We start from the raw sequence: 13,053 nt of genomic DNA on the forward strand, positions 1-13,053 counted from the left end.
CTAGGGAAGCTTCAAATAATGCTTCTTTTACATAAAGTGTTTAACTGATGCTGATTTATATTATCGGAACTTACTTTGGTTTATCCATCCTGACTAATTGGACAGTCAGATGACAGTTCAGAGGGAGAGTTGAAACAGTTTTGTACTACCTGATTTTTTGTTTAAAATCAAAGCAACATTCTCTTTTCTATAAAGGAGTAGACTGTTAGCTCTAGGTATAATTCACCAGTATAAGCACAAAATGCATGTCAACAGTAACACTGTTCCAAGTTGTAAACAAAATATTAGGATGTTATCATTGTACTCACACTCAGTGGCTTAATTAGCTTTGTAGTTTTTACGCCAAAACCACAGAGAAGAGTATGAGAGTCCCTAGCGGGTCCAGGTCGATTTATTGTGACAAATTCGCTGCACAGAGGAAGAAATAAATCTTGTCAAAAGCACTGTTCGTAGCTAACGAGTTATAGATAATTATATTTTATTACTGTCATTAGAAATAGCAACATACTTTTATGTCTTATTTATAGACAATGATAGATGTTCAGGTGCAATATTAAAATTTTGAAATAGGTTCTATCATGTCTATGGAACCCTGGTTCTCGTCTGCTTCCCACTTTAAGAATCCATTTATCAGTCCATTACAGTATTTTAAAAAATCAAATGGTTCTTCATGTATTTTTATAAATTTATCATGTAGTGATGTTTGAAAAAAACATGACAGGCCATCTGTTAAAAATTAAACGTCACAATTAAAAACTGATGTTGCTTGAAAGTTATTCAGAGCAGATGTAAGGTCATTCGGAGACAAAATTCAATAAAATAAACAAAAATATTTTGTGCAATGTAAGATCAAACTTTTACACTTGTTTGCTCAACATATATGCAATGGAAGTGTTATGCTTACAATTTGATCACATGGTGATGGAATTCACATGAGAGATTTAAGTAAATTGTAACTCCTGGAACTTGGTGTACTTGTTTTTACTGTGACAAAGGATATGTAAGGGGAAGCGTATGAAATTGAAATGTGTCTATTATTATGGAATCTTGAAAAGCTATTTCAATTTAGTTTTGTAAAGTCTCTTAAATGTCTAAAAATATGTAAAAAGGCATGAAAGATATCGATCGCTTCATATAAAATTTTGTTTATTAAAATAGCTTTTAAAGACATCATAATCAGTTCAACTACATAATACAACATAAGGCATGTAGGTTTAGCTCTACATTATATTTGTATATGGAGAACACTTTGGTTTTCATTTCTAGCACTGGTTGAAAATGAGTAAGAAATTTTTCTCCTCAGTTTATATCTTTCCTGAACATTTCTACTTTTTAAATCTCATGTGCATATCTAATTAAAATATTTCAAAATTTTACAGCTGTCCTAATTCTGGTTTGTGGTGGTCTAAGGGAGATAATTCAAATACATATCTGGGGTACTGAGTTAAGATGTCAGATGAGAGAAATTTCCGTACATACTACTACAAGAAGTTTGGAATAGGTGGAGTGGAAGAGAAGAAATCCATTGAAATACTCCTGAACGAGCATCCATTAAACATTGACAAATTACGACAATTCTGTCTGATGTTCCAAGTGCCAGCAAAGTACAGAATATATTTATGGAAAGTTATTTTAGGTAATTTGTTAAATTAATATAATTTATCTCTGTTTGTAATGCAGTCTATCTATTTAGTTATGAACAAAGAGCAATATAGATAAGTTAAGACGAGCCGCCCGTGAAATTGATGAAATTGAAGAAAACCAGACAAAAATCCACAAAACTTGTCACATTTTTATGTGGTCAAAAGTAAGAAAAAATTTAGTAACTTTAAGAGACCACCAATGAAAAAAGAAAAATACTCAGGCTCTCAGGGAGTCCAGAAGAAGATTGGGTGGGGGTCCTTTGCTTCAGCATTAATAATTTCTATTCTGTATAAATTCTACTCTTTTAAATGTTTAATTTTAGATGCCCTTGATTTTCTATTCTTTACTTTTCCCACCTATTTTACAATAATCTTTTTTTTGTGGTCAACTTTTCTGTAGTTTTGGCTCATTATTCTCCATTCTGTAAACCCCATCCAGACCCTCCAGAAGGGTAAGCAGTTTATACCAGTAGCTTCAAATATGCTACACATTTCAAGTAAAATCAAATGAAATGTCATATGAAGTGATGTGTTAAATTAAGATAAAGTACTTTTCAGAGTACAAAAAGTTACTGTTGACAAAACAGGTTCATGTTATAAACTATAGGCATTTTACATGTTTTACATTTAAGCATTTTGTTTTTTTAGGTATTTTACCATGTGGTCAAGGATCTCATGATTTTGTGATGGACCAAAGAAAACAACAATATAACGATTTACTTCATGCCCTAAAATTGATGAGAAGGGTAGACAACTCTACTACAGCAGGATTACTGGTTCTAAAAATGTACAAATTAGAAACTGGTATGCTGACTTTTGAAGAACAAGAATTAGTAAGTTTTTATTCTAATATGACGTCCTTATTACCCTTTGTTAACAAAGCCGTGTTCTAATGAACACAAAAAATATGTTTGACACATGCGCACAGACTTTTTATATTGACGTTATTTCCATCGTTATCCTTTTAAATATTTACATTTAAGCAGCAAGCATAAACTTTTATTATATATTTTTATCAAACAACATATATTTACCCTGGTCGTAGTTTTTAAACTTATTAAATATGAAATGTAATATACAAACTCTTCGGGGAGGAAACGGGAACAGCCAAATAGTCTTACAGTATATTCGTACGCTTTGACCTATAAATATATTGTATTTGTCATGTTAGAATCAAAATAATTCCTTCATGTCTTCGTCTATGCTCATTTTAACATGGGAAGCCATTATATTTGACCACATTTTATACCTCGCTAACGCTCAGTGTAAAATATCAACAAATATAATGCCTACCCATGTTAAAATGAGCATAGAGCATGACATGAAGGAATTATTTCTTAATTAGCCCTGCCTTAACAGCAAGTACTCATTTTTATGTCGGATGTCAATTTTCTGACTAACATAATTGTAAAAATAGCTGACTCTCTGTCTTTTAAGAATAATGGTACTGTTAAAGTTTTGAATTTTATGTTCAATGTTCATAATTTTTACTGAAAATCTTATTTTCAAATTGATTTTTTTTGCCCATTATTCTTATCATTCCATAATGAGAAAATTACATGAATAATATTTTTGCTATAATGGTCTTGCATTTTAAAAAAGTAGTATCTAGCGTGTTATGCTTTTAATTTTTATTGGTGTCGAACCATATTCATGGATTTCTTTAAAATAGGTAAACCACAAAAACAAACATACATTGAAAAACACTTTTTTTTGGAGATTTGTTGAATATCTTTTTATACTGCCTCAAAATCAAATACTCATGATGATATAACTTCTCCTTAATCCACAAAATTTTTACACAAAAGAATAAATGAATCCAGAGTAAAGTTTCTGAAGCCTTAGTCAAAAGGGAAGTATTTATGATAAGTCAATTTAGTATTTAGTATGCAATTTTATAAGTATTGGCAATACTCATTTCTTAGAGCTTATACATGTATGACACGGCATCTTCAGTCATAGCTCATGGACTTTGAATAGTTTGCATCTAGGTAAAATGTTTAAATATTGCCTTTTTAATTTAAAAATTTGCTTCATACTATCAAAATTATGAAAAATCAAGACATAGCGATTCAAATTATAAATATGTGTAACATGTTTAAAATCTCTGTGCTAGGTGTGTGTGATAAATGTGATAATTCATTTTTATATTTTCAGGTAGACCCAGATGATATGGCTTTGTTTACTATCTCAGAAGCTTTAAGTAATATTGAGGAAGACGATATTAATGTTTACTGGATTGCCAAAAAGTTTTATGAATATTTTCTGAAATGGAAAGAGCCGATTTTGAGTCTGGTTTGTAATTTTTGTAATTGCTTCTGTTTAAAACTGTTGATATAAGGGACATAACTGCAGTTTGTAGTGTAATTTTCTGTTCTTATTAGAGTGTTTATAGATGGAACTTTATTTTATAAAAGATTAATAGAGGTCTGTAATGAATTCTGAAGACTATGATGACAGCATTATATCCAGTGGCGGATCCAGAATTTTTCATAAGTTGATGCCCACTGACTGTCTAAGAGGGGTCCCCCTCCAGTCATGCTTCAGTGATTCCCTTCATAAGCAACACAATTTTCCCCCAAAAACTTGTTGTTCAGTGTGAGCCAAGGCTCTGTGTTGAAGGCCGTACATTGACCTATAATGGTTTACTTTTAAAAATTGTTATTTGGATGGAGATTTGTCTCATTAGCACTCACACTACATCTTCCTATATCCTTATATATTATGAATGAAAGAACATAATCTGGTTTATTGAATTTAGTAAGAACACTGGGCAGACATTCAGGGGTTCTGGATTTCATGCATCTTTATCTGTTTCTGTGTGCACCATATAAACTCAGAAAACCATACAACCAATGCCTTTAAACTTTTGGTATGCTACTGATGAAAATGAAAGTGAAGTTTTTTTATATTGTTCTCATCATGCAGTTCAAGAGTCTAATCCAAATTGGAAAATACCTTTTACGTCAATTCCAATAGAACAAATTGAGATTACTTGATCTAATCTATTACAATGATTTGATGTTATGAAGGTTTCTCGTTACAAAATGGAGGTCTGATTGATTGTGTTGAAATTGACTTTTGCTGTTCTGAGTTATGGCCCTGGATTGCATAAACAATTACACTGATTATTGCAAAAATAATGTTGATCGTTGTCATTTTGACGGTTTCTTGTATAACATCATACAAAAAATATAAAGATTTAACAATTTTTCACAATGACCATGATGACAAAGTTGATACCTTTAGAATTAGATTGAATCTATAAATAGCTACTTATTATATTTCACAGACAGAAAAAGCTGTGACCAGCCTGAAGAAAGAGGACCCTAAGATTTGGCAGCACTTGAACCAACATGACATGTTTAGTATACTACCACTCAGAGCCTGGTTTCTATCCGGATTTGCTGATATTTTACCAAATACATCCATGGAAAGGTTTGGACTTAAGGATAACTTGTTTGTATTAAGAAATATTGAATAAAAATAATTCTATAATTACTTATAATTAAAGATCTGTCGAGTTGAATTGATAAATTTTATAACATATTGTTTGCAATGAATTAACTTGGATTTTCCATTGAAAAAAAAAACCCCATTAATTTCACATGTGAAATAAATCTGACAGTCTAAATTCTCAATGTCATGCAATAATGGGTGTCTGTGTGTTGTCAAAATGTTGTTGATAATTTTGCATCAAAACAAATTGACAATGTGTTGAAAAAAATGCACTGTAAATTCAGAAATTTTTGCGTCCATTTATCATTGTGATTTTGATATTTTGGACTTAAATGCAATTAAAATTTTTGTGATATTGGGAAAAGTCATGTATAATTCATGTAAAAAATATCAAAAGGCAAACTTGATTATTTTGATTACAACCTTTGTCGCATTTTTCGCAATAATAAAAATCTCGCAATAATTTCTGAATTTACAGTTGTTCTATCATTTTCTACTTGATTTCAATCAATATATTAAATTCCATGATCAATATTATAAAACAATAACTGATTCAAGAATTCAAATATCGAAAAAAAAATCATCTTCTTACAGAACAACCTGTAATTTACTCATGTGCTTCACACATTTGTAAACTAATGTGTTATCCCATGACTAGTTGAAAATTTTTATAAATTTATTTGAATTATTGGAAAAGTTATTCTATAAATCTCAGTAAATTTTTGAAATGTAGCATAAATGATAATAAGAAATAGTTTCTTAATACTGGACAATTGCAGTGGAATTATTTTTTATCTGTTTTGATTCAATTAGACATGTTAGATAGACTTGAAATTTAAGTGTTTTTTTTTTATTTCAGAATATGGGACAAAGTGGTTGGTGGATCTTTTGCAGTTTTGGTACATGTAGCTGTTGCAATCTTCTTGACCTTCAAACGACCTTTGTTGAGTATGAATAACAGAGAATCTATGTTAAAGTATTTATCAAAAGTAAGAAATTATTTTGTATTTTAAAGCGCACAGTGTTAAGTAAAAAAAATTAGTTTAAACCTGCCCCATGTGTTTGTCCCCCAAGCCATTGATTTTAGTCTTAGTTTCCATTCGATTTATTGTACTGGCCGATCCTTGGTTGTTATAAGTTTGCTGATCCCTTGTTATTGGAAAATGAAATGTAATTCCCCTTTTTGGGAAAGATTCATGCCCAAAGCAGGCCAAGGAAATTTTTACCGTCACTCTTACATGTCCTTTTTTGGCTTTTGGAATTAGATTTCTTACCTCTGTATACATACCCTTTATTTTAGTAGCAGTACTCATTTTCAATACTTTATATCATGTTTACTTTTAGACTAACTTTGCTGAAACTGCTTATCTTTTGTTTAAATAAGTTTCAATCCTGAATATGCCTAAGATTATCAAAGGTTGCCATCTTGAATTTGTATAAGAAAATTAAAAGTTCCCATCCTGAATATACAAACAATAATCTATGATTCCTTTCCTGAAAATGCATAATGGCTATTCCAGAAAAAAATGAATGGGAGGGTTGGAAGGCAGTTTTTGTCAGCACCCGCCACCCATACAATTGTAATTGAGAATTATAGTGCATTACAGTGTGAAAAGTTGCTCTGATACCAATCACCCATGTATTATTAATACAATGTGCCCCCCATATATTTTTTTCTGGAATAGCCCTAAGATTATCAACATTGGAAATTAAACACACTTATAAATCAGTCATCATTGTTGAAGAGTATAAGTTAACATCTAGAGGTCTTTTCTTTGTTTTTTCCCAGATGACTAATACACATATAATTTCATCTCTCTATTATCCTATATAATTATAATTTTATTGCACAAAAAATATAATTAATTATGAACTCTGTCACTCAGAAAACAGTGTTTTCATAAAACATTAGGTTATCTCCCTTTCTGCACTGAAACCAATAAAAAAAAAAAAATTTTAAACATTTAAATAACAACCATAGACTTAATAAATAAGCCCTAAAAAATGTAAAATTTCTATAATGGATAGTAGATCTTGCCTTTATTTTAGTACTGTCAGTGTTGATCAAATTTTAGAGTAAACTAGAACACAACCGTGATATCGCGGGTGTGTGAGTGAATTAAAGCAGGGTTTCCCTTGGGTCAATTATTTTTTTCGCCACCTCTTTCGCCAAAACAATAATTTTTTCGCCACTTTATTATTTTTTTCGCCAAGTTTTCAGACCCCCCCCCCCCCCCCCCCCTAAATATGAAGTGGTTTTTACAACAAAACGAAGCATCTTATTATTAGGAATTGATCCCTCGTGTAAGGTGTAATCATTACATTGAAGGGTTACTTGCATGCCAACCTTTTGCATAGATCTCTTCATAACGACAGTTTTCTTTTCTAGACCATCGTAAATAAGTAAAACTAAATGCTTGAAACACATGTCTCTCTGAAACGACTTTGAAGTAACCACTCAAATAGGTGATCTATATGAAAGTTAAATGATATAGTTTAAATCAGAGACTTTTCTCGGTTTTGAACATTTTCCGTCATAACAACAATTTTCTTTTCTAGACTATCATTAAAAGAAGAAGAGGAAGCGTAAAAACTTTGCTTCAAACACGTGCGTTGTAAAGTGGTTAATAAATCCTTTTTGTGACATGTAACAGAAGCCATTTAACTATATCATTTTGTCATATCATACAATCAACACCTTTATTAATTAATCCTTTGATGTCGATAGCTATGAATGCAATCAGCTGATTATTGATTTCTGTCAAAATCTTAACGAGTTCAAGGTGAATTCCGAGTATTGTCTGATAGGTAAAGTTAGAGAAACCCGAAAAAAGTAAATAAACAAGATGGCTGACAATAAATCGTTATATATATTTCTTTCGCCAAATTCTTTCGCCAATGACGAATTTTAATCGCCACAATTATTATTTTTTCGCAAATTGCGAAAATGGCGACCGCCAGCGGAAACCCTGAATTAAAGTATATAACTATGCACGTAAGCCTTATTTTAGTATTGGTATTGTCATCTGATAAAGTCCTGCTGATTATAAGATACACAGCTTCTCTGCTTTCAAATCTTTCTGTTTGAACCGGTCGACCTGAAACTTATCAATTATTGGTAATATTCAGTTCCTGGAATTGAGTATTTTTTTTAAAATCAACAGTATTGTCCAATAAAGTTGAATTCTTTGATTCACTGTTTTACGTCATGCCTGCTAACAAATTGAAAACTGTACCTATACGCCTTATTTTAAGTCCAGATTTTTAGTATTCGTATTGTTATCTTAGAAAGTCTTACTGATCAAAATACTACAATCATACAATAGGGAACAATTTGACAATCATTCAATTTAGTAGTGTCAACCCTGTGATTATGACCCTTATATATAGCAAAATCAAATACACCATTTGGTGGTGCGCCTGTCAGATGTGGAATGTACAGATAAGGTAATAGGTAACAGGTGATTATACTATTGGTATTGGTATCGGATTCGACCCGGAACTTGTTAATTATTGGCAATATTAGTTATGTGGAAAACAAAAGGGTCTGGAGTGGTGTAATTTTTAATCTACACCATTGTCCTATATTAGCTATATATAAAGTTGAATTCTTTGATTTGTCATTTTTACCCAATGACGGCTGATAAATTGGACCTCGTTATTTTAGTATTATAGATACATAAAAAGCACAAAATGTAGTTAAAGTTTGAGAGGTTAAAATACAGTCTTTATTGCCTATCTAGATCATTTGTTTTAAAAGTAAAATTCACAATATAAATCTGCTCAGTCCAGCTACCAGCAGGATGATAACTAATTGGAACAATGAAAAAAAGTGAACACAGAATGTAGAAAGCTGGTCAATGGTGGTTTATACAACATGAAAGATATTTTTGTGAAAAAGTTGTTAAAATTTCAAAATTAAATTTAAATCATTAATGGAATTTTTCAAATGTTCCATTGATTTTTTTGCTGTAAAAAACGAAACAATGATGAATTGAATCTGCTAATCACCTGCTGAAGGTTTGTTGATTTTGTCATGTTTTTTTTTTAAATCATAGTTACCAGAAGATAGTGGAGATGTTGTGGTGGTCAAGGCATTAGATCTATGGCAACAACATGGAGGTCACCAGATGGTAGCAAGGTCTGATTCTCCATTGTTTTCTGATCGCTCACCAAGCTGAAGCTAACCTGTAACCATATTAACCATCACCAATGGTAACCAGTCAAGTCATGGTTGATATAAGATGTCTCTCCAAAATGAAATATCATTGAGAATGGAAATGGAACATCTTTGCAAAATGGAATAACAAGGGATATTCAATCAAAACCTACTTTGTCTTTAATATATTATGATACTATCTGTGTGAATGAGGCAATTTTAACAATGATTTTTTACTTAAATACAAGAATCAAGAAATTTCATTGAGTTTTTTGTAACGCTGAAAGTGTGTCATTAATAAAACAAAAAACAAAAACATATAAAATATATTATTTGACTTATTTCCCATTTTATTACCTAAATGATGCATAGGGTGAATATTGGAGTATTGTCAGAATCAACATGTGTTTTCATAGCACTTATGTCAAATAAATATTTGTATAGGGCTACCGCCTCTAGAAAAATATGGAAGACAGGTAGGAGTTTTATATTTTTTTAGCTCGAGCATACAGGGACCAAAGGCTATAAATCACCTTTAAACTCAAAAAGTGGCAATAAAACCTTAATGGTAGGGATTTTGAAGCACAAATGTAGGGCGAATAGCTGAAAGCAAACTCATAACACTAATTTGTACATTCATTTAGCTAAGGTTTTTGTATGCAAGTTCAATTTGGGAAGACTTGATGTCACCTAGATAGTCATGTTTTTGTTTGTTTGTGTTGTTGGATTACCAAATTGTTCATATAAACCTCACAAATCCTTTCGTTTGTATTACATATATTCAAAGTTTTAAAGCTTTTGACTTCTACCAAGTATTCATATCAATATTTATAAAGATACATATAGGAAAGTATGCAAGCATCTAAGCATAAGAAGGTCACTCTGTCTGACATTAAATGAATTTGTTAGAACGGTAAAAGTTTTATGTTAGAATTTAGCTCTCAGATGAATTGTAAGACAGAATTATATACTTTGAGCTAAGACTGTTGTTATTCTTTTAATAAAAGATCCATCCTAGTAACAAGTCATATTATTTTTTTTGTTACTTTTAGGATTTACCAGGTTTAGTAATGATTGATATTATATTAAAGAAGACTTTTTTGTTGAATAAACTGAATGTGATCCCTCCTTTGTAATACTGCTTATTCTAAGCATTGTTGTAAAGTTTTGTCATAATCAGTTCAATAGTTTGAGAAAAATCTAGTATAGTGTAAGATGACATCTAAAGCAATTTGAGCAAAATTTTTCGAAAAAATCCAAATCATGGGCATCATTATAGAATATAGTGTAGACCAATAAATGATCAAATATTTACCTCATCTGCCTATAAACAGTTAAATATGATACAAATGATGACTCTAGGATAATAAATACCACTACTAGACCTTTTTGTCTTTATTATAAAGTCCCTTTTGTTCCATTTATTCCTCTCATTTCTCAAAATTTCAACTTTTAGACCAATAAATAAAACAATTGGGGTAATTTCAGTAGTCAGCAAAAACTTTTGTGCTTACATGAATTATCATTGATATGGTTATATTTATAAATTTACTGTTCACAAAATTTTGAATTTTTGAAATACTAAGGCTCTACCTCAGGCATAGATTACCTTAGCTGTATTTGGCAAAACTTTTAGGAATTTTGGTCCTCAATGCACTTCAACTTCGTACTTTATTTAGCCTTTTTAAAAAATTTTGGATTCGAGCATCACTGATGAGTCTTTTGAAGACAAAACGTGCATCTGGCGTATATACAAAATTTAGTCCTGGTATCTATGATGAGTTTATTTTCACTAATTTATGAAAGAAATGTGATAATAAATGAGTAATTAAAGTATTCAAGCTGGATTAACTATCCATATAAAAGTTTACTGACTCCATGGAGGTTACAATCAATTTTTACGTAAAACTTAAATTAAAGCAATGTTCCAGAGAGGCACATAAAAAGATTAGCTTGGAGTGAATATTTTTTTTTGAATGCTTTAAAAATAATTTCATTTCCCCTATAGAAAAATAAGTTGAAGGCCAGTTGATGGCCATGTGGCGGACAGTTGAAGGCTAGCTGTTTTAAGCAAAATAGTTGAGGTCTAGGTGTTGAGCATCTTAGATCAACTCTGGCCAAGCACTGTATGTTGGATAGATGTCGCTCAACTGGCCCTCAACTGAAGCTGGCCATTAAGATCTTTGGTTTTCATACATTTGAGCAAAAGTTGAGCATTCAGACTTTGAAACTTTTGTAGTTGAGGAAAAGTTGAGCATTCAGACTTTGAATTTTTTTGTAGTTGAGGAAAAGTTGAGCCTTTAGACTTTGAAATTTTTGTAGTTGAGGAAAATTTGAGCGTTCAGGCTTTGATTTTGTTTATAGTTGAGCAAAAGTTGAGTAATTAGAAATATGAGCTGGTAATATAAATGTTATGTGCCATCTGTTTTATCTCTCTTTAGTGCAAATGGGCAGGAAGTATTATTATAAATGTACACAAAGTTTGAGGCAAAATTAAGGGAAGCACATGTTTTTATACATTTTTTTTGTATTTTAGCTTTACTAAATCTTTAACATAAAGAAGAAAAAAAACAGTATTTCTTTTATTATAAGATATATCAAATATTCAAGATTTTAGCTATCATGAATAAAATATGTATTTTACAATGAATGTAAATAAAAAAAAAATACAAATGACTGTATGACATTGAAAAGTGCAGTGTATTCTTCTGATGACATGACTTGGATTTAGGAAGATTGATGTTTTAACACATATTTCTGGAAACATCTTTTGGTAGGTACATAGGATTAGATTTGATTTCAACCATTTTGAATAAGTGTATAATTATGATCTATAGTTCAAAATAGTGATATTTGAAGTGTTTTCTTTATAAACTTTAAAGAGTGAAGAAAACATTGAGACAATATATTTATGCACTGATTTATATATTGTCAAAATGTGTAAGACAGGAGACGCATAGTTATCAAAGGTACCAGGATTATAATTTACTACACCAGACACGCGTTTCGTCTACATAAGACTCATCAGTGACGCTCATATCAAAATATTTATAAAGCCAAACAAGTACAAAGTTGAAGAGCATTGAGGATAAAAAATTCCAACTAATTTGCATAAAGTTGAGCATTGGTAGTGGAGGGCTACCTAATTTGCATGGCAAAAATCCAGCTAGCCCTCAACTGACCCTCAAATATTTGCTCAACGGATGGTCAGCTAGCCCTCAACTGGCTCTCAACTGTTAGCTCAACTGGCGGCCAGTTGATCAATGCAGTTGGCCTAGTGATCATTTTTCTGTATAGGTTTCTTATATGTATATTAATTAAATAATTACTTAAAAAAACCTTTTTATTATAGCAAAATATAAGAAATAAGGAGAAAAGTCAGAAAAGCTCCCCAAAACACTGAGTATGACTTGCTCTGTCTATTAATATTCATGGTAGAGTCTATTTCAGGGTAATTGTCTCATAGCATGTGTTTTTTGAGATTCAATCCATTCAGAATATTTCTTTTTTGTAATATTTCACTTAAATAGCATGAAATTTTAACAAATGAGAATACACACAAGGTCAAAGGTGAATGTGCAGTTTCTAGATTTTTAGTTGTCATGGGCTGGTAAAAAATGATACTTTGCACCTTTTCGTTATTTTTTTTGTAAATGTCCCTATTGTATTAATTTTATCAATTCAAACTAATCATGTATCTTTGGGATTATGTTCCTCAATGAATGAGCCCTCTTTATTTATATATCCTGCTCAGCCAAACAAATGCATATATATGTATACCAGCTAAATAAT

At 31.0% G+C, this 13,053-nt stretch overlaps 1 protein-coding gene across 1 annotated transcript; it reads left to right on the forward strand.

Annotated features, from left to right (window-relative positions):
* Positions 1-95: 95 nt before the first annotated feature.
* Positions 96-9,524, forward strand: LOC134683288 (TBC1 domain family member 7-like). The gene is made up of 7 exons (XM_063542479.1): positions 96-215; positions 1,380-1,636; positions 2,292-2,476; positions 3,801-3,938; positions 4,936-5,081; positions 5,962-6,091; positions 9,161-9,524. Exons 2-7 carry the CDS (start codon positions 1,450-1,452, stop codon positions 9,281-9,283), a joined length of 909 nt encoding a protein of 302 aa, XP_063398549.1. The 5' UTR covers positions 96-215; positions 1,380-1,449; the 3' UTR covers positions 9,284-9,524.
* Positions 9,525-13,053: the final 3,529 nt, after the last annotated feature.

Source organism: Mytilus trossulus, chromosome 9 (assembly GCF_036588685.1).
Source record: "Mytilus trossulus isolate FHL-02 chromosome 9, PNRI_Mtr1.1.1.hap1, whole genome shotgun sequence".
Classification (NCBI taxonomy): domain Eukaryota; kingdom Metazoa; phylum Mollusca; class Bivalvia; order Mytilida; family Mytilidae; genus Mytilus; species Mytilus trossulus.

Coding starts and splice junctions, on each gene's coding strand:
- LOC134683288 (XM_063542479.1), top strand. CDS start 1,450: ATGTCAGATGAGAGAAATTTCCGTACATACTACTACAAGAAGTTTGGA. Junction 1,637..2,291: donor TTTATGGAAAGTTATTTTAG/GTAATTTGTTAA, acceptor TTGTTTTTTTAG/GTATTTTACCATGTGGTCAA. Junction 5,082..5,961: donor CCAAATACATCCATGGAAAG/GTTTGGACTTAA, acceptor TTTTTATTTCAG/AATATGGGACAAAGTGGTTG.